This window comes from Mustela lutreola, chromosome 3 (genome assembly GCF_030435805.1).
Source record: "Mustela lutreola isolate mMusLut2 chromosome 3, mMusLut2.pri, whole genome shotgun sequence".
NCBI lineage: Eukaryota > Metazoa > Chordata > Mammalia > Carnivora > Mustelidae > Mustela > Mustela lutreola.
In genome coordinates, this window is record NC_081292.1 from 143,511,738 (window position 1) to 143,538,156 (window position 26,419).

Here is a 26,419-nt window from a genome sequence, read left to right on the forward strand (position 1 = left end):
TCTTTAAGCTGTCAGTGTTTCTGTTGAGGAATCATTGATGCTTGTGATTCATAATTCTTTATAAGTGACCTTTTTTTTTTTTTTGGTCTCTGAAAACTTTCAGGATTTTCTCTTTATTCTGGTATTCTGTAATTTTATGATGATGGGCCAGGTCCTGGCATGGGTTTTTTTGTCTTGTTGTGTTTTGTTTTGTTTTTTTGGCACTTAGTTTGGCAATTTAGTGAGTGTTTGTATTCTTCAATTCTGGGAAATTTTCTGATATTACTGCTTTGATATTTGATTGAAGTAGCTAAATTGGTCAGCCGCAACCCAAAAGAGGAGAACTTTGGTTCTTTATGTTTGATCATGCCATAGTATATAAAACCCTTAAAATAATGAGGTATTTATTTGATAGGCAGGTATTATTTTTTTTCTTTGTAAAAATTAATCACATAAAAGAAGAATATTTTTGTTTCTTTTTTTTCAGCTATTGGAGCATAGAACAAATACCTATGATGGAAGGTCTTCTTTGTCATGCTCTTCTTATTCATTTTACTTTCTAAGGTTTAGTAGTTTGTCCTGCACCCCTCCACCCTCCACCTCCCGCCCCCAGCTCATTGCTGTTGGAGTGGAAAGCCTCTAGGAGTCTGCAGGTGTCATCTTCTCACTCTCAGGTCTTGGTCACCTCAGCTGCCCTTTCACCTTTCTTCGTCTTTCTCATATTTCTTCTCAAGCATTATATGTTCTGATGAAAAAAGGTCACATAACAAAATTCACCATTTTAACCATTTTAAAGTTTGCAGTGCAGTATTGTTTAGTATATTTACAGTGTTGTGTGGCCATTGCCATCATCTAATTCCAGGACATTTTCATTGCCCTCCCCCCCCCAAAGAAACCCCATATATGTTTAAGCAGTTACTCTCATTTCTCCCTCCTTCCAGTTCCTGGCAACCATGCCTCTGCTTTCTGTCACTGTGGATTTGCCTATTGTGGACATTTCATTTGTAAAAGGGATCATACAGTCTGTGGCCTTTTGTGTTTGGCTTCTATAACTTACAATGTTTTCAAGGTTTGCCCATGTTATAGCCTGTATCAGTACTTTGCTAATGCTCTTAAATCAGCCTCTGAGTATTTTTCACTATCCAGAAAAAAGTCCTGCATTTGTTATCTTTATTATGATTTTGATACTGGCCTTTAATTTACCTTTTCACAGAATATTTTTTTTGGCTACAAGGTGATGTTAAATAATTATAATTTTTAAGTATACATTATTTATTTTTTAGTATGCCAGTACTGAGGTCGATGGAGAACATTACATGACCCCAGAGGACTTTGTGCAGCGTTATCTTGGACTGTATAATGATCCAAATAGCAATCCGAAGATTGTGCAGCTCTTGGCAGGAGTAGCTGATCAAACCAAGGATGGGTAAGAACCTTTATACATTTTTTGAAAATGAATGTTCTGCAATATCTTACTAAAAAATAGTAAACGCTAAGTTTGCCTATGACCATCTGGAATTTATAAACCGTATCTTTTTCTTAGAAGTTTATAAAAAGTGTCACTTGCTGCCATTATCAAGGATTTGGCATAACTAGCATTTTTTTCTTGTGTGTGTGTGTGTGTGTTTTTTAACTGTATTTTATATTGAATCTGAACAGAATGGTTTTCAGATAACTAAGTGTATTTCTTTCTTTCATACAAAAAATATTGAATATCTACTATGTTTTAGACAATGTTCTAAGTCCTAGAATTACACCACTGAGCAAACTGATAAATGCAAAAGTAAATACAAATTTAAAAGTAAACTAGAGCATGTTAGGTTACAAGTGCTACGAAGAAGAATAAATCAAGGAAGAATTTAGATGGTGTTATTTATTCATCTGTCTACTCATTTATTTGACAACCACTTATTGAAAACACCATTAGCCAGGCCCTGTCGCACCTTAGTAATATGAGCATAAATAAAACGGGGTTCTTGGCCTTAAGAAGAAACTCATGGCCTAGTGAGAAAGAGGATACATAAACAAAGAAAATAATACTTTGGGAAGGAGGTGCTGTAATAGAAGTATATGAAAGTTACAAAGGACACCCAAGAAAGCAGGGTTAACTCTGTTTTGGGTGATCAGGACAGCATTATGGATGAGGTGAAATCTGGCAAGATGAACGGGGAGTTGCTAGTGGTCTGATAAGTAGGGAGGAGAGTTCTAGGAAAGGAAACAGCAGTGGTGTGAAACATCAAGGAGAGTGTGCATGTGTGCGCCTGCATGTGTATGTGTTTTGGGGAGTGACATTGGGGAAGTTGTATTGTGTGTACCTTGGCTGTGGTGTTGCTTTGCTGCTGTTGGAGTTGTGGCTGGAGTGGAACTGGGGACCTTCTGTGCTAAGCTTTGACTGTGTCCCGAAGGCACGTGACTTAGTCTTGGAAATATTTTTAGCCAGGCAGTATAGGGGTTTGTGCAGACACAGAAATAGCAAGGTGCATCTTACTGCAGTGTCAGTTTACTCAGGGGGAAAAGCTCACCATTTTTATATTAAAATCAAATATGCTACTACAGAGCAAATGGATTATTTTTATGAATTATAAAGAGAATTTTGTCATGCTTTGTGAGTTCCAGGCTACATCCTCAGGCCTTCAAAGGCCCAGGTTCTTTCTCCTACTTGTAGAGGTAGTTGTGTGAAAAACTAGTTAATGAGGAGTTGTTAAAAGTTATTTCTATTACCACAGAAATGATCAGATTTTTAGAAAAATGGTAGGTTGGAGTAGGGCGAGACTTACATGCAGTGAAATACATTTAGGAAACTACTGTAATTGTTAAACTAGAAATGTTGGTATCTGAGTTGAGTCCAGCATTAGTATTGTATTTATTTGTGTTTTCCCACAGAACCTGGTATAGTGCATTAGGTCTGCTATGAGTATTTTCTAGCTTAAATAAAGATTTTATATAATTTATCAATAGTAGATATTGGGGAACTTACATACTTTTTGTGGCTTGCCTCTAAAAAAGTCAAACTGGCTGGCTCAGTTAGTAGAGCATGAGAGTCTTGATTTTGGGGTCATGAGTTCAAGCCCCACATTGGGCGTAGAGATTACTTAAATAAGTAAATAAATAAATTTCGTTGAAATTTGACGAAAAGATTCGTCAAATTAGCTGGTAAGTTACTATGGGGTATTCAGTCATTGGATTTCTCAGTAGTGATTAGGCAATAGTATGTATGAAAGGTATTTTTAATCAGAATTCAGTCTTCAAAATTTTTAAAGGTAACATATACATTTAGATCTTTTAAGAAATTATGAGAGTATTTATTGTCATTAATTTGACCTGAGACCTGCTTTCAGAGTACCCGTATCTTTCCAGATGCTTCGTTTGTGACCATCTGCTCTGGTCCATCTCAGTAAGTGTATTTTTTTTTGATGCCTCATGTGGTTCTCCCAGACTCAGTTGCATCATTAATGTAGTTGAGTGGAACCAAGGGTTTAAGCTGCCAGAGTAGATCAAAGATGGGTTTTGGCTAGTGAAGTGTATCAAATAATGTTGATAATGTTCACTTAAAAACAAACCTGTTTCTCTTTGTAAAAGGTAAACCTTTTCCCCCCTTCCCTTCAACAGTAAATCTTTTTTATTTCAGATTTTATTTTATTTTTAAAGAATTTATTTATTCATTTGACAGAGAGAGACATAGCGAGAGAGGCAACATAAGCAGGGTGAGTGGGAGAGGGAGAAGCAGGCTCCCCAAGGAGCAGGGAGCCCAATGTGGAGCTTGATCCCAGGACCCTGGGATCATGACCTGAGCCAAAGGCAGATGCTTAGTGACTGAGCCACCCAGGTGCCCCTATTTCAGATTTTAGAAACTTTTTAATTTTCCTGTTTTCCTCTCTTTGGAGTGAGTCAAATTGGGATTGGGTAGGAAATCTGATGCCAAGAGTTAGATCCTAAAAATTAAATGAGTTTATGAAACATTAGATTATTTCTAAAAGCAGAGAAAGGTGGAATTTTCTAGAAGCACAGCAATTCTTTTTTTTTTTTTTTTTTCCTTAAGAGAGGGAGTAGGACAGAGGGAGAGGGAGAAAGAGAATCTTAGGCGGGGCTTGATCTCACAGCCCTAACTAAGATCATGACCTGAGCCAACCAATACCCTGAAACACAGCAATTCTTAAACTTGTATTCATGGCTTGTCTTCAGGGGTTCCTGAACTTGCTGAAATATAATGCAAAAAGAGTGAATTTATATCTTCATTTTTCTGGGGAGAAACCCTAGGTTTTCAGGAGGGGGGTGTCTATGAATTCAAAAAAGTTTAGATATCCTGGTTAATGTTTCTTTAATACTTGCAATTCAAGAGAATCAAAAGCTTTGATATTGTTTAATTTATTCCAAGTAGTCAGCCCTTGCTCGTTTAACATTTAAGGAAAATGAGATCAAGAGAGGTAGGTTGATTTGCCCAATAACACAAAATTCTCTTAATTTTTAGTCCATTTTCCTTCTTACGATTTTTTTTCTTTTTAAGTGTTCTTTATTCCCCCCTACTTTCTGTTTCTCACTCCTTTACCCAGAGCAGTAATGAAAGAATAGAGTAATGCAACCGGTATTTCTTTTTTTATAGCCCTGGGAGATATTTCTTGGTTTTATTATAGGTTTTTTGTTTGTTTGTTTGTTTTTAAAGATTTTATTTATTTATTTGACATTGAGAGACACAGTGAGAAAGGGAACACAAGGAGGGGGACTAGGAGAGGAAAAGCAGGCTTCACGCTGAGCAGGGAGCCCACAGCAGGGCTCCATCCCTGTACCCCTGGATCATGACCCGAATGGAAGGCAGACGCTTAACCGACTGAACCACACATGCTCCCCCACCTTTTTTTTTTTTTTTTTTTAAGATTTTATTTATTTGAGAGAGAGCATATGAGTGGGATGAGGGACAGAGAGAGAAGCAAACTCCCTGCTGAGCAAGGAACCCAATGCAGGGCTCAATCCTGGGACTCAGGGATGATGACCTGAGCCGAAGGCAGACACTTAATTGACTGTGCCATGTAGGCAACTCTATTGTAGTTGTTCGATGAGAATCTTATAGGTACAGATAATTTGAAATAGCATCACATAACATTGTTTCTAATTACCCAAGACCCAATCTCAATTAATAGAACTAATATAGGCAGGTCCAAGTGATTTAGTTAATAAGTGGGAAAAGCAGGTTTAAGAGCAGTGAATACCATACCTTTTTGTGCTCTGGGCTCCCCCACCCCCTGTTCCATGTTTTCTTAGCATGTAAACTGCCCGTTTTCCTCTTCCCCATTTCCTTTGCTCAAATAGATAGTCAAATAAGCAGTAGTGGTTTTGATAGAAGAGTTCGCTGTGCAAAGCCATGTAGAAGCAACATTATGTGGTATAAATAGCATGATGGGTTGTCTAAAAGTAAAGGCCATTAGCCAAGTATTTGTGAGATTGTGGCTTAAACTTTGAAGATGGGGTTGTATAATGAAAAGCAAAATGATTTCATGCATCAGATGCAGATTTTGGGAACTATTATTGTGTGATCTGATCTTAAATGTTTAGACAGTTGCTTGTTTGAAACTAACTTCTGAAATTGTAGTTTCTATATTTAGCTCTAGTCGGAATTTCTTCTGGAGGTTTTCTTCTCCTCTAATGTATAAAACTATTATTTTCTCTCTGTTTTTCACAACTGTTTTCCTTTAATGTTCTACATACATATAAGAATGTATTTTTTTTAAGATTTTATTTATTTATTTGACAGAGAGAGATCACAAGTAGGCAGAGAGGCAGGCAGAGAGAGAGAGAGGAGGAAGCAGACTCCCTGCTGAGCAGATAGCCCGATGCGGGACTCGATCCCAGGACCCTGAGATCATGACTTGAGCCAAAGGCAGCAGCTTAACCCACTGAGCCACCCAGGCACCCAAGAATGTATTTTTTAAAAAAGATTGATTTTAGAGACAGAGAGGGAGAGAGCACTGGGTGGCCGGGAGATTGGGGCGATAAGGAGCAGAGGGAGAGGGAGAGAGAAACCCAAGCAGACTCCCCACTGAGTGCGGAGCCAGATGCAAGGCTTCACATCACCACCTGAGATCATGACCCAAGCCAAAAGGAAGAGTTAGATGCTTTACTGACTGTACCAGCTGGTGCTCCAAGAGTAAAAGTATTCTTCATGCATATAGAAAAATCTTTTATGGAGAAATCTTGGTTGTTCTAAAAATTGTAGAATTACCATATTAATATTACAAAATTTGATTAGTTTCCATTTGGTAAATTTAAAAGGAACTTTGTAGAAAAAATTTTAAAACATCCAATTCATAAAATGCATTATTTTGGAGTTATAACAAGAATATATGTTTTTTGTAAAAAGTCAAGCAGTAGTTATTGTAAAAATTGAAGGTGCCCCCTCATCCTCGTTAAAAGAAAACAAACCATTTATTAAAACCATTTATTAAAGTATGAACTAAGCAATGGTTTCTTCACCCCAGTTAGTGGCTTGTGGTTTGCATTTGCTCTGCTTAAGTCTTGGTTAAGACCTTCTAACAATAGGGAATTCATTGCAGGATATGGGGAATAGAGCCTTCAAAATTATTCTGGAACATGTTTGCTTCATGTTCACAGATAAATAGGCTATTTCTTGCTTTATGAAAAGTACTGTTACATTATCATGTGGTATAAAATGCCTATGGGCTAAAAATTGATAAGGGGCATATCAGAGAGACAAAGTGATCCATGCCCTGCACCCCTTACTTCTTCCCAGTATTTTATACTGAAAATTCAAATATTCAGGAAAGTTGAAAGAATTTTACAATGTGCACTTATATACCTAACATATTCTACCATTAACATTTTTCTATGCTTCCTTTTTCGTATATCCCTCTATTTTTCTGTCCATCCATCTTATTTTTTCACACATTCCAAAGTAAATTACAAACATTGATATTCTTTAAATATTTCAGCATGCATATTATTAACTGGATTTCAGTATTTGAGTGATTTCTTTAGATGTAAAATTTACAGACAGTGACAAATATAAAAAAGATACATTTACAGAATTTTGATAAATACATAAACCTGGGTAATTTCAGATGGCTTTTTTATTATATTAAAATATATATAATAAAATAAAAAATGTATTGTATTAAAATATTATTATAAAATACATATAATAAAATATATACTAAAATAAAAATATATAACAAAATAAAAATATGTAATAAAATAAATAGATATAAAATAAAAATATAATAAAATATAAAATATAAAATGTATAATAGACATAAAATATATATAATAAAATAACAAAATGTATATAATAAAATTAAAATACATAATTAAAAGTATATAAAATATGTAAAATAAAATATATAATAAAAACAAAATATATAATAAAATATATAATATAATAAATTAAAATAAAATAGAATAAAATATATAATATATACAATTAAATGTAAATATAACATAGATAATATATAGATAATAAAAAATGAAATACATTTTAACTATTTTTAAGTGTACAGTTCAGTGGCATTAAGTACATTCATATTGTTCTTCTACCATCACCACCATCCATCACCACCAATTTTTTCCTCTTCTCATACTGAAACTCCATACCTATTAAACAGTGAGTCCCTGTTTTGTCACAGTACCCAGGCCCTAGTAACCCCTATTCTACTTTCTGTTTTTAATGAGTTTGACTATGCTAGGTATTTCATATAAATTGAATAATGTAATATTTGCCCTTTTGTGTTTGGTTACTTTTGCTTAGTCTTTTGTTTTCAAGATTCACCCATTTACAGCATATATGAATCAGAATTGCATTCCTTTTTAAGGCTCTATAATATGAAGTGACTTTTTTTTTTAATACCACCATGACATTTTTTATTAAGTATATTATTTTAATGCCAGTATAGTGAACTTAGTATTATATTACTTTCAGATGTACAATATAGTGATTCAACAATTCTATATATTTCTGAGTGGTCATCACTGATAAGCGCACTCCTTAATCCTTATCACCTATTTAACCCATCCCCCAACTGCCCTCCTCTCTGGTAACCAACAGTCTGGAATGTCTTTCTTGGTTTGCCTCTCTTTTTCCCCTTGTCCATTTGTCTTGTTCCTTAAATTCCACATGAGTGAAATCATATGGTATTTGTCTTTCTCTGACGTATTTCACTTAGTATTATATACTCTAGCTCCATCCATTTCATTGTAAATAGCAAGATTTCATTCTTTTATTTTTTTTTAAAGATTTTATGTATTTATTTGACACAGAGAAATCACAAGTAGATGGAGAGGCAGGCAGAGAGAGAGGGAAGCAGGCTCCCCGCTGAGCAGAGAGCCCGATGCGGGGCTCGATCCCAGGACCCTGAGATCATGACCCGAGCCGAAGGTAGTGGCTTAACCCACTGAGCCACCCAGGTGCCCCTCTTTTTTTTTTTTAAATAAACATATAATATATTTTTATCCCCAGGGGTACAGGTCTGTGAATTGCCAGGTTTCCACACTTCATAGCACTCACCAAAGCACATACCCTCCCCAATGTCCATAACCCCACCCTCCTTCTCCCAACCCCTCTCTTCCCAGCAGCCCTCAGTTTGTTTTGTGAGATAAAGAGTCGAAGTTACTTATTTTTAAGTTGCTGATGGTTTTGTGTTTCTAAGATTTATTTATTTGAGAGAGAGAGGCACAAGCGTGGTGGGGAAGGGCAGAGGGAGAGGTAAGTGGCTCAAGCAGTGTGCAGAAGGTGGTTGGGAGGGGTAGTGGTGGCTGAATCTTACCTGGATCAGGACCTGAGTTAGACGCTTAACCGACCGCGCCACCCATGGGCCCCTGCTTTTGTATTTCTTAACTAACCTTTCTTCAAAAAAATTGCTCCATGTAACAAAGGTACCTGTGAGTATTGAGGATTGGTTATGTATTCCCCTAATACCTTCTCTTTCTCTTTTTTTTTTCCTTAAGATATTATTTATTTATTTGACCAAGTGAGTGAGTGAGAGAGAGAGAGAGACAGAGAGCAAGCACAAGCATGGGGAATGGCAGGCAGGGGAGAAGCAGGCTCCCTGCTGAGCAAGGAGCCTGATGTAGAGCTTGATCCCAGGACCCTGGGATTGTGACCTGAGCCCAAGGCAGAGGCTTAACCCACTGAGCCACCCAGACGTCCTCCCCAATATCTTCTTAACCAACTGAGCCTGACCCAGGCACCCTAAGAAATGTAGATATTTAGAGTCTGCAGACTTTATATTTTAGACAAAGGTCTACTTAGTTGGAAAACTATGTGGGGGTCCACAGGGGTGGAATTAGATAACCAATGGGCCCTGGTCTTGTGAAGAGGCAGCTTCTGCTTTGGCTCCAGGGAGCTGTGCTACTTTGGAGAGAAAACTGTTGCCCACGCTTGCAGTTTAATAAGAGAAACCAGAAAACTGGATATTTGTGTGAAGTACTTAAGATTTCTTAATGTTGGCAACTAATGTAACTTAAAAAATTATACTTTGCATGCCAAAGAAAACATGTGTGGTCCAAATTCTGTCTGCCAGCCAACTGTTTATAACCTTTGCTAGTTAAGGAAAAAGACTTCTGTTCTCCTAAAAACAGTAAGTTGTGCTATTGAGTATAAAATATGTTTGAAAGCTACATATTCTGTATTTCAGGGTAATCGTATTTTTTTAAATCTTTTTTTAAAAGATTTTTTTTATTTATTTGACAGAGAGAGATCACAAGTAGGCAGAGAGGCAAGCAGAGAAAGAGAGAGAGGGAAGCAGGCTCCCCGCTGAGCAAGGAGCCTGATGTAGGGCTCCATCCCAGGACCCTGAGATCATGGCCTGAGCCAAAGGCAGAGGCTTTAATGCACTGAGCCACCCAGGAGCCCCAGGGTGATTGTATTTTTGATTTAGATTCCTGAGGCTGTTTCAGAAAAGCCAAGATGGATTTGTTTTTTAATCCATTGTCAGCCTAGTTACTTTTTTTTTCTTAACATTACTCTTATAATCACAAGAAATAAGGTAAATAATAAAAATTTCAAACATTTCAGAAATACATACTGTAGAAAATGAAGGGCCTTCTCTAACTCCCCCTTTATATGATTATTTCATTTGTGTTATATAATCTTATTAAAGCCACATACCACTCATTGCTTTTTCAGGGTGTGTAATGATGATACTTGATATGTTATAACTTCATTTGTTTTTATTGCTCTAGAATTTCTGTAATGATAACTACACTTTTGAGTTTTATCATAGTTTTTAGTACACCAAAGCATAGAGTGTATTATGACACGTGACCTGTAAACAGTTTGATTATTATTCTTCCCAGGATTCATTAAGCATTCAAGCTCCTAATTTCACCAAAGATTCTTCATCAGAGGCGCAGTGAGGTCATCACCTTTAATGTCCTGAACAATACCACCACAAGGCCTTTTCCTCAATAAAGGGAAAAGGCATAGAATACACCATTGCTTTGGATATGATGTAACTTGTGTAAATTAAACATATTTCAAAGTATTTTATTTAATAGAAGATGAAACTTTGAATGTAAAATATGTCTTTAGTGAATGGGGCCATAAAGTAAAATGTAAATTGTAGTCAGTCATTCCTAATACTGTGTTGAGAAATATGGCTCTCTAAAAAGTCTTGTATTCTGAATTGAGTTTATTCAAGAATATTTATAAGTTCCTATCCTGAATCAACACTGTGCTCTGTGACAAGCTTATCTTCTTGTAGGAAATTAGACTTTATTTTTTATTTTATTTTGTTTTCTTAATGATTCTATTTATTTGTCAGAGAGAGAGAAAGACAGCACAAGCAGGGGGAGCAGCCAGCAGAGCTGGCAGTGGGAGAAGCAGGCTCCCGCTGAGCAAGGAGCCCAATGTGGGACTTGATCCCAGAACCCTGGGATCATTACCTGAGCTGAAGGCAGACGCTCAACCAACTGAGCCACCCAGGCATCCTGGGCATTAGACTTTAAACAATGAATTATGTAATTACTCCAATAAAAGTTTTACAAGGGGCTCTGAAAATGTACAGTGTGTTGCTCTAGGGGTGTGAAGGGTATGTAAAGTCATCTGGGAACTCTGAGACGGTTCTCTTGAGGAAACGATACTTGAGCTGAGCTATGTAAAGATGGGTACGAATTAAATGGACGAAAGTTTGGAGATGGTGGAATAATTCCAAGTAGAATGAAATGCTGAGTGATGGTCCTGAGTGAAAGGAGCATGGATTAAAAATGAATGTGTTAGGGGTGCCTGGGTGGCTCAGTCGTTAGGCGGCTGTCTTCGGCTCAGGTCATGATCCAGGGGTCCGGGGATCAGGCACCACATCGGGCTCCCCACTTGGTGGCAAGCCTGCTTCTCCCCCTCCCACTGCTTCTGTTCCCTCTCTTGCTGTGTCTCTCTCTGTCAAAAAAAAAAAAAAAGAATGAGTGGGCTGGAGTGCAGAGAGCAAGGGGACTGTGTGCAGAGATCAGATCCTGAGGGGCTAGGAGACATTTAAGATTAGGTCTGCTCCTTTCTATAGTGTGACTGTAAATGTGTTGCCCAAACCAGGCCATTTGAGAATAAAAGTCAGCACCATTACTAATATAAATAAGTAAATAAATAAGTGTATGTATTATATATTTATAAAAACAGATTCTTAGTATATGTGCTGCTGAAGCGAGCACTAAAAACAGATTCTTATAATGCTTTTACTTGGATACTAGTCACTTCCCAATAGCAGCAACAGGGTGTGGAATCTTTGCAGCAAGCTTGCTGTGAAAGATGACTCTACAGTAGCATATACTGGCTCTATGATAAGATCATTGAAGGTGGGGCACCTGGGTAGCTCAGCTGGTTAAGTGTCTGCCTCCTGATTTTAGCTCAGGTCATGATCTTGGGGTTGTGAGTGTGATCCCCAGGTTGGGCTCTGTGCTGCGTGAGGAGCCTGCTTGAGATTCTCTCTCTGTGCACCGGCCACTCCCACTCATGCCCCCCCACCCCAAAAAGATCATTGAAGACAATTTTAGTGTAATTTTGGCCACTGGCTAATTTCATAACTCTGAGTATTCTAGGACTCAGTATGTTTTAGTTTTCCTCCCTTTTGTTTTGAATTTTCCTTTAAAAAATGTATTTTCTTTAAAAATTTTTTTTTACATAGGCTCCATGCCCAGCGTGTAGCCCAGCACAGGACTTGAATTCATCACCCTGAGGTCAAGACCTGTGAGCTGAGACCAAGAGTTGGATGCTTAACTGAGCCACCCTGGTGCCCCTAAAAAATATATTACCAACATTTCAAACATAAAAAACAAACTAGTGTAGTGAATTCAATATCCTCATCACCGAGTTTTAGCAATTATTAAAATAATTATTAAATTAGTATTATTTATGCCTCTTTCCACTCTTTCATCCTGTGGATTATTTTGGAGTAATTCCAGATGACATATTTTGTTTGTAAATATCTGTGTATGTCTCAAAAAGATAAGAAAAATTACAAAAGCAGGACAAACCTCCTCAAAAACATTAACATCAATTTCTTAATATCACCAAGCATTTGTTATATAATTATTATCATTTACTAATTTTCTCATAAATTAAAACCTTTTTCTTCATTTAAATCAGAATCCAAATAAGATCTGTATCTTATAACTAATTACTGTATCTTTTAGGTCTTTAACAAAGTTCTCCTCCATATTTTCTTTCAAAAATTTTTTAGAAATTTTTGTTTTTGTTTTTTTGCAAGTACAGAATGTTCATGCTACAGTTTCCTCCAGTCTGCACTTATGCTGATTGTGTTTCTGTGGTGATGTTTAACATGTTCCTTTGTCCTTTGTATTTTCTGTAAATTGATTACATGGAAAGCAGTGGGTCTCAACTTGGGTGTTGGCAATTTGCAGTTTGGTGGGTAGAAGCCAGGGTTGCTGCTAGACATGATACATTGTCCAGGAGGCCCCCACAACAAAGAATTATCTAGCTTAAAATGGTCCTGTTAAACACCATGGTTAAACACATAGAGATCACTCTATGATCTAGAGACTATTAGCTTCAGGTTTAGTTATTTTTGGTCTAGTTCTTTCTCTTTTTGTGATTTTAGGAGTGATTGCTTATTGCCCAGGTCCATTCATTTATTAGGGATTCACAAAAGGGTAGTATTCTAATTCTATCATTCCTTCCTTCTTTCTTTATTATCTGGAATACCTCTGTAAAGAGAAACTTCCTTTTTTTAATTATTTGGTTATCCCCTATAGCATATAGTAAAGACAGGTTAAATGCCTGATATTTTCCTTTCTTTACCAACCAGTAATATTTTATATATTATTCCAGGTTGATCTCCTATCAAGAGTTCTTGGCATTTGAATCTGTTTTATGTGCTCCAGATTCTATGTTCATAGTGGCTTTCCAATTGTTTGACAAGAGTGGAAATGGAGAGGTGACATTTGGTAAGGAAAAAAAAAGATTTTAAGTGATAAGTGAAGTCAGTAAGGCTGATCCAGTCTTTAAATGCTAAATCTAGTAACTGCAAATAGATTGCTGCTTATTTAGGAGCTATTCAATAAGTGAAGTATTAATTTCCTGAAAGAATTTACATAGATAAAATTAAAATGGTGTATTTCCTTCAAAACTTTAGACTATTGCAAAAAAGTGAGGAATCTAGGAATGCCTTTGCTCATTGAGTCATTGACACTTAACATTCCTAAAATAGGTGGTATAAAATTTTCTTGTTCTGGGCTAGTCTGGGCAAAATTCTTTATGAAATAGACTGAACAGCATGGAATAATCATGTCATTCTTTAAGGAATTTTTGGGTAGAGAGTGCAGAGCTTTTCAATAGCAGTCTGGAAAATTGCTGCTCTGTCATTGTAGCAACAAGAATGGAACCGAAGGAGGGAGTTAAGAACAGTTAGCATTCTCTAAACCCCCATAATAGATTTTTGATTTTAGGAAACAAGCCTAGTACGTTGAAATTGAAATCTGTATTAAATGTAAAACTGATATAAACCCTTTGGTAGACACATAGTTTAGCACAATGTCATTGTTTGACAAGCATATAAACTAGAATTTCTATCTGTAGCCGTGTGTTAGTTTTTTAAAGATGCTTATTTGTGGAAATTAGTTTGTGTTTAAAGTATCTGCAAATTTTTCTGACAACAGGCTTTTCAATGAAAACAATGCAGTGTTTTCAAGGATCTTGAACTCTCTTCCCTTTTTTTTTTTTTTTTACATTTACACTTTTTATTATAATAAACACATAAAATCTTAACCATTTTTCAGCATACAATTCAGTAGTGTTGAGTATATTCATGTTGTTGTGAAAATGATTTCCAGAACTTTTTCACCTTGTAAAGCTGAATTTTAGCCCTTTTATGGTGTGAATTGGCATCAATATGTGGTAGAAAAACTCTTGAAAATCAGGATTTCCCTGACTATAGTGCTAAATATTTATTTACTGCAGTGTTTGTTATATAAAAAACATCTTTCAGTTAAACTCAAAGGATGAAGTATCACTGCCATGGAAATAATGATGAGGAAGTATAGGTATTCAGAAGGACCAGTGGTGCCTTTACTTTGATTTTAGTGGGCACATTTTCTAGCTTGGCATTGACCTTTCCTTTTGCCCATTGACCCTGTTATTTTCTGTATAAGAAGATTTTCCCAAATAAACACCAGTGCAGACAGAACTCCTTGGGTTTTTGCATCTGTCTTGGCATGCTTCCTGCTTTGGTGCAAGCTCTGACCAATCTTCTTCCTAAAGGCTGACTTTCCCCAGAAGTACCTAGGTTCTGTAGTTTGAAATATAAAACCTTTATCATGTCATCATTCAGTATTAACCTTGGACCACTAATAATGCTGCATTTTCTATTTTCAGTAGGTATCACACATTCTCACATGTCTCACTTTCAAATGTTGTGCAGCAGTTCTTGGGAAATACTTTGATACAAATATCTGCATTAGGGACAGCATACCGGTGGTTCTATCCTGTGTCCATTGTTTAAGAATTAGATTTCCCAAAACCAAATTGTGGTTTCTTTTGTCCCTCCTACCTTGGTATCTTGGTTCTTTGTGTATCCTCCATTTGCTTTTCCCAATTTTATTTTAAAAAACAAGTTGCTCAAGTCACTTCATCCAATAGAACAATGGAGACTCATGCTAGTGTTGATTAGTAGATTAATCAACTAATGAAATAGTTGATTTCAAATAGATGTGTTTATGAACACATTTTTTTCATGCAAATGAAAGCTTGGAGTTATTAGATCCCAACTTTAGCATTTTAAAGATCTTTTGTTTTACCCCAGACCATGATGTAAGACTTAGAATTTTAAGAAAATATAATTAAGATTAAAAGCCAAACAAATCACTTTCCATTGTTATAACACCTGATACGAACTGAAGAACATATAAATCCTCCAAAATTCTGTTTTCATTCTTCTGCTTCATAATCTAGAGATAGGAAGATTCTTATGGAATAATACACAGCTGAATGTCCTTTCAACATTGTTCTTGGAGTCCCTGGCCAGCTGGATGGTTGTCTTGATGTTCACATATTTCCTGAGACTTTGACCATTTTCCTTTCCTGCCTTGCCTCCCTAGTTTTGAGGATCCATTTCGGACAAATTTTCTTAAATAAAAATTATAATGAAGGAGAGAAAGTTTAATTTTATATTCTTAGGAGGAAAAGCATTGAAAGTGTTACAAATGCCATTTAACAAGATTTCTAAGGCCTACTCATTACAGGCTGTTTTCAAGAGGACAGAATTTCAGCGTAAGGAAATAATTAACTTGGAGTTTATTTTTATAGGATTTTGGATCTGTGATAAAGGTCAGTTTTCATGTTTGTATCCACTTAATAAAATGAATTATGCTTATTTTTAAATAAATGCTAAAGTAAAAGGAAATTTTAGATCCATAATAACTCTAAATTCTTTTCAACTAAATGGCCTTATGTTTTCTAGTTTGGAACTTGTTTATAGTTTTCTCTTGAGCACATCAGGAGAGAAAGGTGGGAGAGAATATTGGATGTCAGGTGTAATGGAGTGGAGAAAACTGTTATGCCATTGATATCCTGTGGACTATGATGATGTTATCTGTGTATTTGTATATATTGTTCTCATCTATGCTTTTGTTTTTGTAGATACGTTTTTTAATACACATCAGATTAGATACTTAAACTGTGTGCATTTTTTAGAAGTATTTATATAAATACAAATATTGAACAACCTTTACTTGAGTGCTGGAAAAATTTTGTTTTATTTTTTTAATTTTTAGAGATGCCTCTACTTTGCGGGAGAGGACTTATATTGAGACTCTGGTTATCCATTTCAGAATAGGCAAGCTCAGGAGAGGGTTCTGGAGTTTTTAAAAGAGTGAATACAACCATTAGTTGTTTCCTCTTTGTTCTTCCAATAATGCATGCTGTGGATGATTACTTACTGGTTTGTGTATCTGTTACTGCCTGGTGTCATGAGCCTTGTAGAGTCTGCTGCATGCCTGGTGAGTGCTAGACACATTGCAAACTTGCCTTGGTCTCTCTGCCAGCCGCCAGCGTACTGGATATTCTGCTCAGTAGCATTAGGGTGAGGTAACCTACATAACCATTATATACTACCTTGTGTTGTCAGTAGCTGTCATGCATTCGTCCCACATTTAAAAAATCAAAGCCTATTGCTTTAACAAAGATGTAATCTTTCTAAAAAAAACGAAACCCAAACTCCTATTGACTAATAAGTGAATATAAGATATGTTATAGAGTCTAAGTTTTCTACTGAAATCTCACCAACATTGTGTTCCAAACGGCTTGCCTAGGAATGGGAACTCTCCAAAGTAAATTTTTTTCAAGGGCCTACCTTCATCTCCCTACTGTAAAACACTCAAAAAGCAGGGATTACTTTTGATTTTATACTGTGTTTCGTTGTCATTAGATACAAGAAATAAATATATGTTCCATTTGTGCCTCTTTTTCCATGAAGGGAAGAACAGATTGGGTTTGGTTTACGCATTACCACGGCTGTTACTAAAGGTTCAGGAGGTGGAAATCTAGATATGAAAGATGTACCTTCTCTCACTGGAAACAAAGCTGTAGACTTGGAGTAATATGAAAATCTAATAGTAACAAATACCTACTTTAATCTGGTAAGAATTAGAGCTGCACTTGGATGTTCAGATTAAATCAGGAAGAATTTTGAGATTTCTTTCAGATACTGCAGAGATGGTAATATTAATACTCAAGGCTACTAGAGTAGCTTAGAATTAGAGAAAAAAAAAAAAAAAGGATATGCCATTTGGTGATAGACTCTTGAAGCATCTAGTTTCTTTAGTAATAGAAGCTCTTTAAACATAAACTATCCTTCCTGAGAAATGGACCTTCACATGTATTTGGCAGGAAGACTACTCTACTGACTGATTGTCTGGTAGTCCCTTCTGGAGGTAGGTAAAGGGTTAATAGAAATAATTTCTTGCTTGGAAAAACAGAGGAAGTCGCCTAGGAAAATAATGCCCTACCTGGAAGTAGAGCCTAGCAGTGTGGGACTGAGTCTACATGCTATATTGGTTGGGACTTTCTCTGCTAAGTTCCTGTTGTTGAACTTTTTGTTGTTGTTGTTTGTTTTCCTTTGTTTTCTTTTTTGGTCTCTTAGTTGTTCCTCTTCTTTCTCCCCAAGTTTTCCTTCACTGAAAAACTCTTTACTTCCACAAGTCTCACCATTGTTTTTGTTCAGTTATACACAAGGAATTCATTGTTTTTTTGGGAGTCCTTCTAAAAGCCTCTCTGACTTCACTTTAAGAACTGTGCAGGTGAAACTCAGCTATTGAGGACTTTTTCCCCCCCCTGACAATAAAAATGTTTGGTCTCGAGCCTATTAAGTTGGAAGCAGTGGCTCCTGCTGGGCTGGAATCCTTGGAATCAGGATGTCGTTGGGCTGATGGTAGGTGGGCTGTGTCACAGGGCTGATGGCTTGTATACCTACAGGAGGAGTTCTCTGGCCACACCGTTGGTACAGCAGCTCCTTCCAGGCTCATTCATGGAACAGGCATGGTGGCAGTCTTGGAGAAGAGTGCCAGCCCCGGTCAGAGGTAATTTTGTACTGCAGAAAGGTGAACAAGACCAGTAGGAAGCCCCATAAGGACCAGGGGAGGGATGAGGGTGGATGAGATGGGGAGACATGGTGTGGGCTGCTGGGGAAATTAAAACCTCTATTAAGACATATTTACATGATATATATGCTTCAATGTGTGTTTCATCTAGTCCTATCATCATAAGTGACTGATACAGCTAAACTGACTAATGTTATACGTCTGTGAACATTTTTACTTAATCACAGTTGTCACCATTACCTGCCCTCGTTTCCTTTGAGCAAAGAGAACATAATGACAGGCGACTTTTGTGTCTGGCCCCAATTCCATTTTCAGAGGAATTATAAACCATCTCTTTCATAAGCCCATGCTCTGCAGGAAGTGAAAAAGTGGTCTATTGTTTTCTATATGTCAGAAAACGAATGGATTCCTATATCCCATAGCAAAACCGGGCTAGTATAAAACACTAGATCATGATCTTGCTGCCTAAGATGTGACTGTCATAGCTCTATCATCCAGGCCGGAGCTATGGCCACTGAAATAGCACTCCAAGGAGTGCTGCCTAGAGCCAAAGACCCTTGTTTGCCACTGGAAAGACGGGATTCTCTCTGGGGGGAAAACTTTCTGTGCAGTTTCAGTTAGTTGCCCTGGGAATATTTGAGATTATTGGGGTTCTCTTTCATGCCACACAGAACTTGATAAAATTGGGTAAGATAAAAACATCATCTCTTTGAGCTATTGTCTCACACAAGTAGAAACTCTCCAATTCTGGAGCTTTTGTATAACTTTTTTTTTTTTTTTTTTTTTGGGTAAGTGGTGATTATGAATTGGACCTTAAAACAATAGTTGTACTAATTATTTTTGTAAGCTTCCTGAATTAGCCTTAGGCAGCTGGTAGTCAAAATAATAACAGAAGGGAAGTGGGACACATCAAGAGGTGCCAAAGTAGGTTGGAAATTTTGTTATTCCTAGTAACTATAGTTGTAGCCTGTGACATAGTTAAAATAATTAAAAGTGTCGGGAGGGGGTGGTTAATAAAATACAGCACATATTAGTGGTCATAATAAAACCACATACAAAGTGTGAGAAGTAGGAAATGTTGAAAAAAGTACTCATGGAAAAGGACACTTCAATATTTGGGGAGATTACTATGAGTATTTTAAGCTACCATTTTAATTGTTTAAAAGATATTCCAATAGCTTATTTAGAGGTTGTTAGGAAGTTTACAAAACAGGACTTTAGTTAAAGTTTTTATTATGGAGCTTTTTTTGAGTGTAAGTCAGACATTGTAACTTTGGTTCATAAGTATCCATTTTGTGATTGTAGAAAACAGTTTCATAATTAAGTAAATTTTTGTAGTTTGAAAGCTTTTGAATCTTTGATTGTATTTGATTAGTTTCACACTAATATTCTAATATTTTCTGATCATATAAAGGGAATTCAGTTTTATTCCACCATTATATAAAACTTCTCTAGCATTATGTGCATTTCTTATCAACTCTTATAGTTGAGTTTTAGGACTTGGGTGGGACCTTTAAAATAAAGGTTATCATAAAGTAACTTATTCCCTTTCATACACTTAATATTTAAAATAAATATACATATATTAATTTATTCTCTTTTAAAAAATATTTTATTTATTCATTTGAGGGAGAATGAAAGAGAGAGCACGAGTAGGAAGAGGTTCAGAGGGAGAAGAGTCCTTGCTGAGCAGGGAGCCAGATGCAGGACTCAGTGACATGAGCCGAAGGCAGTCGCTCAACCAACTGAGCCACCTAGGCCTCCATAACTTAAGTTATTCTTTTTGCTTTCCATTAATTTTTTCATGTTTCCTTAGTTTAACACTCAGACCTTAAATCTAAGAAATCAATGTGATTAATTTGGGAGTAGAGCAGCTAGTTAATTAAAGATCATAAAAAATCTTCACTGATCTCCCATATTTAGCTCTAAATACTTTTTGTAACCCTTACTATTTTAACTATCTTACAAATTTTAGCATATTTTACAACTGTTGAAATTCCATGTAGGTTTAAGGGTGAACTTTTGTATTGATTAAAATCCAGGATCCCATGAATTGCTACTGAGTTAATTTTTTTTGTTTTTAGAAACAAAAACCCATATATTTCATATGGGTTTATGGAAGGTGAAAATAATTTAACATGGTTTGTAAACTCTGACACAGTGTTGCTAATTAGGCAAGAAATAAATGTTACATTCCATCTGAAAGGAAAGATGAGAATCCCTTCTCCCCAGTGACATCCAATGCCTTCTTCCGACTTCCTGATAGCTGTGACCTATTCAGAGCTGTTACATTGAGTCCAGACTGGTAGGATTTCCAGTTCCGGATTCTTCCACCTTCTTATTCTCCCAATAGCAATGCTTTTATCAAGAAAAAAGTATATAAAACTAAAGGGAATCCATTAAATCATTTACAATGTGAGATTGGTATCTTATTCAAAGAATTTGCAGAAATTAGAGAAAAGAACATAGTTGGAGATTATAAAACATTAAACTTCCACTAATTAGTAAAATTGATAGCTATGGATGGTAAAACACTTCCACTAATACAATTGGCATAAACTTGAAAATAATTTTTGTTCTTAAGACATCAGTAAAACAGGCTTCCTGCTTTCTTAACTTTGCTAATGATTCTTTTTTCCTTTCCTTTCTTTTTTTTTTTTTGGCATGAGCTTCTAAATTAGGCTATCCAGTCTATGCTTGTTAAAGTACCAGTCATTCGTGAATTGACTTTTATTCTAAGTGTAGAACTGTGTAAGAAAGTGACTGACGTTGTTAGTGCATGAAGACAAGCTGTCAGAGGGTTTTGGTTGTATGTTACACAGTTTGACTGGTTCCTATCTTAAAAGTTAGTGTACTGTGTTTAGTCCTTCTTTATTTAAACGTGAATCACTAATTTCACTTATCTTAAAATATTTTTAATAGCTGGGACTAATAATCATGCTTTTTATGGGGATTTTGAAGCTTTGTGTCAAGACCATATTTTTGACAATATCAGAAGCTTTTAATAAGGTGCTTGCTGCTGAGCTAATGATATGCTTTTGGTAGTATTTCTTATACCTATCTTCAATAGACATTCAGGCTAGTGTGAATGTAATAATCAAGCCTCAATCAAACCATACTTAGTATGACAAATATTGCATTATACTATAATTTAGGTATTCATGCTTCTGATAAAGGGCTTAATTCGACTCCTTGAGGAATCGGGAAAACACTATTGATTTTTTACTGGAATGCAAAGTAGGAGCCATTTGTAGTGCAAGATATAAATCACTTCCTAATTAAAGTAAAATCAGGAGAAATTAAGAATCTCATGGCCTTTTTATGTAATGGTACACAATCTTAAGTGTAAAATTATATTTTGTATCAATTGTGTTCCTGTGCATGGGTTTCTGGGCACAAAAGATTTTGCAGCTAATCTTAATAGAAGCAGATAATATTGACTTGAAATTTCTCTTAATTTCTTTCTGTAGGAACATTGCAGTGGACCGAACTACTTACTCCAGATATAATTTATTTATTTTTGTTTTCCCTTTTAAGAAAATGTCAAAGAAATATTTGGACAAACTATTATTCATCATCATATCCCTTTTAACTGGGACTGTGAATTTATCCGACTGCATTTTGGGCATAATCGGAAGAAGCATCTTAACTACACAGAATTCACACAGTTTCTCCAGGTGAGCTTAGTTTTCATAACTGGTATAAATACATGTTATTTCTCCTCCACTTCCTTCCTTTTTAGTTTTATTACCAAAAATAGCAATTCCTTGTGGCATTATACACCCATTTTTCATTTCCCATTCCCAGAGGCAACTTTTTAAAACTCCTATAATTATTTCTTTCAGTGATTACTTCTATAGCTTTAAATAATAAACTCACATTGGCACTTCTACTGTTTTAAAATCTCTTTTTTTAATTGAAGTATAGTTCACACACAATGTTAAATTAGTTTCAGGTGTACAACATGGTGATTGCCTATTCTGTGCTCACCACAAGTGTACCTTCTATCTGTCCTTATACAATGCTGTTGTAGTACCGGGCTTTATATTCCCTATGCAGTGCCTTTCATCTCTGACTTATTCATGCCATAAATAGAAACCCGTACACCCCTCTTTCCTTCACCCATTTTGCCCATCCCCCACATGCTTCACCTATGACAACCACTAGTTCTCTGTATTTATGGGTCTGTTTCCGCTTTGTTCATTTGTTTTATTTTTTAGATTCCACATATAAGTAAAATCATATGGTATTTGTCTTTGACTTATTTCATTTAGCATAATACCCTCTAGGTCTGTCACTACTGCTTTAAATGGCAGGGTCTCATTTTTTTTCATGGCTAAGTAACATTCCATTGTATGTATATACCACATCTTCCTTATTCATTTATCAAGGGATACTTGGGTTGCTTCCAGGTATCTTGGCTATTGTAAATAAAGTTGCAATAAACATAGGGGTTCACATATCTTTTCAAATTAGTGTTTTCATTTTCTTTGGGTAAATACCAAGTAGTGGAATTATTGGATTGTATGGTGCTTCTGTCTTTAATTATTGCCAGGAGCCTCCATGCTGTTTTTGTACAGTGGCTGCAGCAATTTGCATTCCCACCAACAGAGCCTAAGGGTTCCCTTTCTCCACATCCTCAACAATACTTGTGATTTCTTATGTTTCTAATACTAGCCATTCTACTAGATGTGAGGTAATATCTCATTGTGTGTGTGTGTGTGTGTGTGTGTGTGTGTTTTAAAGAGTTATTTATTTATTTTAGAGACAGAGCGTGGTGGGATAGAGGGACAGAGGGAGAAAGTGAGAGTGTCGTAAGCAGATTCTGAGCTGAGCAGAGCCCAACACAGGGCTCAATCCCATGACCCTGAGATCACAACCTGAATTGAAACCAAGAGTTGGATGCTTAATGGACTGTGTTGGCCATCTAGATGTTGTCTTGGAAAAATGTCTTTTCATCTCCCCTGCCTGTTTGTCTGCAAATATTTTCTCCCATTAACGACATTGTCTTTTTCTTTTGCTGATGGTTTCCTTTGCTGTGCAAAAGCTTTTTATTTTGGTGTAGTCCCAACAGTTTACTTTTGATTTTGTTTCCCTTGCCTCAGGAGACACATTTAGAGAAATGTTGCTAAGGCCAATGTCAGTGAGATTCCTGCCTATGTTTTCTCCTAGGGGTTCCATGGTCTCAGGTCTTATATTTAGGTTTTTAATCCATTTTAAGTTTATTTTTGTGTGTGGTGTAAGGAAGTGGTCCATTGTCATTCTTTTGCATAGTTTTGTCCAGTTTCCTAGCACCATTTATAGAGAAGACTGTCTTTTCCTCATTATATATTCTTTCCTGTTTTGTTGTACATTAATTGACTGTATAATTGTGGGTTCATTTCTATGCTCTCTGTTCTGTTTCATTGATCTATGTGTATTTTTGTGCCAGTACCACAGTGTTTTGATTACTAGAGCTTTGTAGTATATCTTGAAATCTGGGACTGTCGTACCTCCAGCTTTATTATTCTTTCTCAAGATCGCATGGCTATATGGGGTCTTCTGTGGTTTTGTACTCTACTTTAAAAATGTTCACTTTTAGGTATTTTTCATTGAATTTGAACTGTGGAAGATTAGGAGCTGATTCTTTCACCCCCTCTCTCTATCCCACAGACTTGGATACTTTTTGTCTCCATCACCCATATAATTATGTTATGATTCTGCTTAGATCAATAATCATATTTTAATTACGATAATTTTATAAATACTATGCATGACTAAAATGATTACTTTTCTTAGGATTTCTAGTTCTTATTTGTTTAGTTTTCTATGTATTAATGCTAATTCATTCTTAAATTTTGCCTCAGTTATTAACATCTCATTTTAATATATTTATAACATTAGGTATTCATTCTATCAATTTTGTCTTTTTGGAGCTCTCTAGGAGCTTTTTCTTTTTTAAAAAATCCAGGTAAAATTCACTTAACATAAAATTAACCATGTAAAAGTGCAGGATTTAGTAGCATTTAGTACAATCCACAGTGTTGTGCAACAAACCTTTCATTACCAGAAAAACCCCTCTGTACTCATTAAGCAGTCACTCCTCATTCCTGTTTCTCCTCAGCTCCTGGCAGCCACCAAACCACCTTCGCCTCTGTGGATTTACTTCCTCTGCATAGTGCATATGCGGTAGCCACCCCCCCCGCCCCATTATTTACAGTTTTGCTTTTTGCAGTCTCAGTGTACCTGCGGCCAGCCGCGGTCCAGAAGCAGATAATCCCCCTTCAGATGTATCATCAGAAGTTCAGTAGTAGCCTAATGCTATGTCACAATGCTGACACCATTCACCTAACTTCATCTTATCACTTAGGCATTTTATCTCCTCAAGTTATCACAAGAAGAAGGGTGAGTAAAGTACCGTAAGATATTTGAAGAGGACAAGAGAGAAAGAGACCACATTCACATAGCTTTTATTGCAATGTAATGTTATAATTATTCTGTTTTATTATTATTTTAGTGATTACTGTTAATCTCTTACTATGTCCAATTTAGGAATTAAACTTCATTGTATGTATGTATGTATGGGAAAAAAACAGTATATATAGGTTTTGGTTCTATGTGCAGTGTCAGGCATCCCTTTAGGGGTCTTAGATAAAGACCCATGGATAAAGGAGGACCACTGCTGGTGGAATTATACAATATGACTTTTTATGTCTGAACTTTTCTCACTTTGCATAATGTTTTCAAGGATTATCCATGTTGTAGCATGTATTACTACCTTACTCCTTTTTACAGTTGAATAATATTCCATTGTATACATATACAATATTTTATCTGTCCATTCATTAGTTGATGGACACTTGGGCTGTTCTCGCCTCACCTTTTGGCACTTGTGAACATTGGAGTACATGTATTTGTTTGAATACCTGTTTCCAAATCTTTTGAGTATAGCACTAGATATGAAATTGCTGTCACGTAATTTTATCTTTAACCTTTTGAAGAATTGCCAGACTGTTTTCCACAGTCTCTGCACCATTTCCTTGGAACTTTCTGACCTGCTTCATGGTTGCAGGCTGGCGTTTGTACTTTTTGCGTAGCTGTCAGTCTGTCAGTCTGTTATCTACCTTCACCATGGGAAATCCATTTGTTTTTCTTTTATGTTGACTCTCCTGTTTTTTGTATTCCATCTCTTCCTTTATTATGGTTTACTTCCTCTTTTTGGTGGAATGCTTCCTGCAAGGGCTTCTTGAGGAAAGTAAAATAATTTTTTTGTGAGACTTTCCATATCTGAAAAACTCTGCACTGTTTACACTTAGTATGATTGGGTACAGAATTCTTTTTTTTTTTTTTTTTAAGATTTTATTTAGTTATTAGAGAAGGATTGAAAGAGGGGCAGGAAGGAGAAGCACTCCCCACTGAGCAGGGAGCCAATGTGGGGCTGGATCCCAGGACTCTGGGATCATGACCTGAGCCTTAATCAGATGCTTAACTGACTGAGCCACCCAGGTGCCTGACTGGGTATAGAATTCTACTAGGAATTATTTTCCTCCTAATTTTGAAAACATTTCTCTTTTATTTTCTTGCTTCCTGTTTTGACACTGAAAAATCCAGTGCCATTCTCATTCTTGATTCTGTTTTGAAACATTTATTCACTCTGGAAGGTTTTTTTCCCCTTTTCTTCAGTATGTTGAAATTTCATGATGATATTCCTTGGTGCAGGGCATTCAGTGGGCTCTTTGAATTAGAAAACTTTTGTCCCTCAATTCTTGAAAATATTCTTTTTTTTTTTTTAAGATTTTATTTATTTATTTATTTATTTATTTTTTTTTTTTTTTTTTTTTTTTAAGATTTTATTTATTTATTTGACAGAGAGAGATCACAAGTAGACAGAGAGGCAGGCAGAGAGAGAGAGAGAGGAGGAAGCAGGCTCCCTGCTGAGCAAAGAGCCCGATGTGGGGCTCGATCCCAGGACCCTGAGATCACGACCTGAGCCGAAGGCAGCGGCTTAACCCACTGAGCCACCCAGGCGCCCCTTATTTATTTATTTGACAGAGAGAGAGATCACAAGTATGCAGAGAGGCAGGCAGAGAGAGAGGGAAGCAAGCTCCCTGCTAAGCAGAGAGCCTGATGTGGGGCTCGATCCCAGGACCCAGAGATCATGACCTGAGCCCAAGGCAGAGGCTTAACCCACTGAGCCACTCAAGTGCCCCTTGAAAATATTCTCATTACTTTTCTTATTTATTTTCTTTCTTTCCTTTAATATGGTAAGCATATTAAATGTATGATTTAGTTTTTTCTGCTCTTCTACTTTTGGACATTTTATTAAGTTCTAATTTTTGTTACATTTCAAATTTTCAGTTAAAAAGAACTGAATATTCCTTTCTGAATATTCCTTTTTAAAAAATAGCATATTCTTTTT

General features: G+C 36.2%; 1 protein-coding gene across 4 annotated transcripts in view; it reads left to right on the forward strand.

The window, feature by feature from the left end:
* SLC25A12 (solute carrier family 25 member 12) overlaps positions 1 to 26,419 on the forward strand; it is a 211,967-nt gene that overhangs the window by 119,585 nt on the left and 65,963 nt on the right. For 2 of the 4 annotated variants that reach the window (XM_059167037.1, XM_059167034.1), the window contains exons 3-5: positions 1,263 to 1,405; positions 13,259 to 13,374; positions 21,559 to 21,698. In XM_059167037.1, the coding sequence (XP_059023020.1) occupies positions 1,263 to 1,405; positions 13,259 to 13,374; positions 21,559 to 21,698 (399 nt within the window). Of the gene's footprint in view, positions 1 to 1,262; positions 1,406 to 3,336; positions 3,374 to 13,258; positions 13,375 to 17,896; positions 18,001 to 21,558; positions 21,699 to 26,419 lie in introns of those variants that run through there. The other 2 variants (XM_059167035.1, XM_059167036.1) reach the window with 2 other exon arrangements.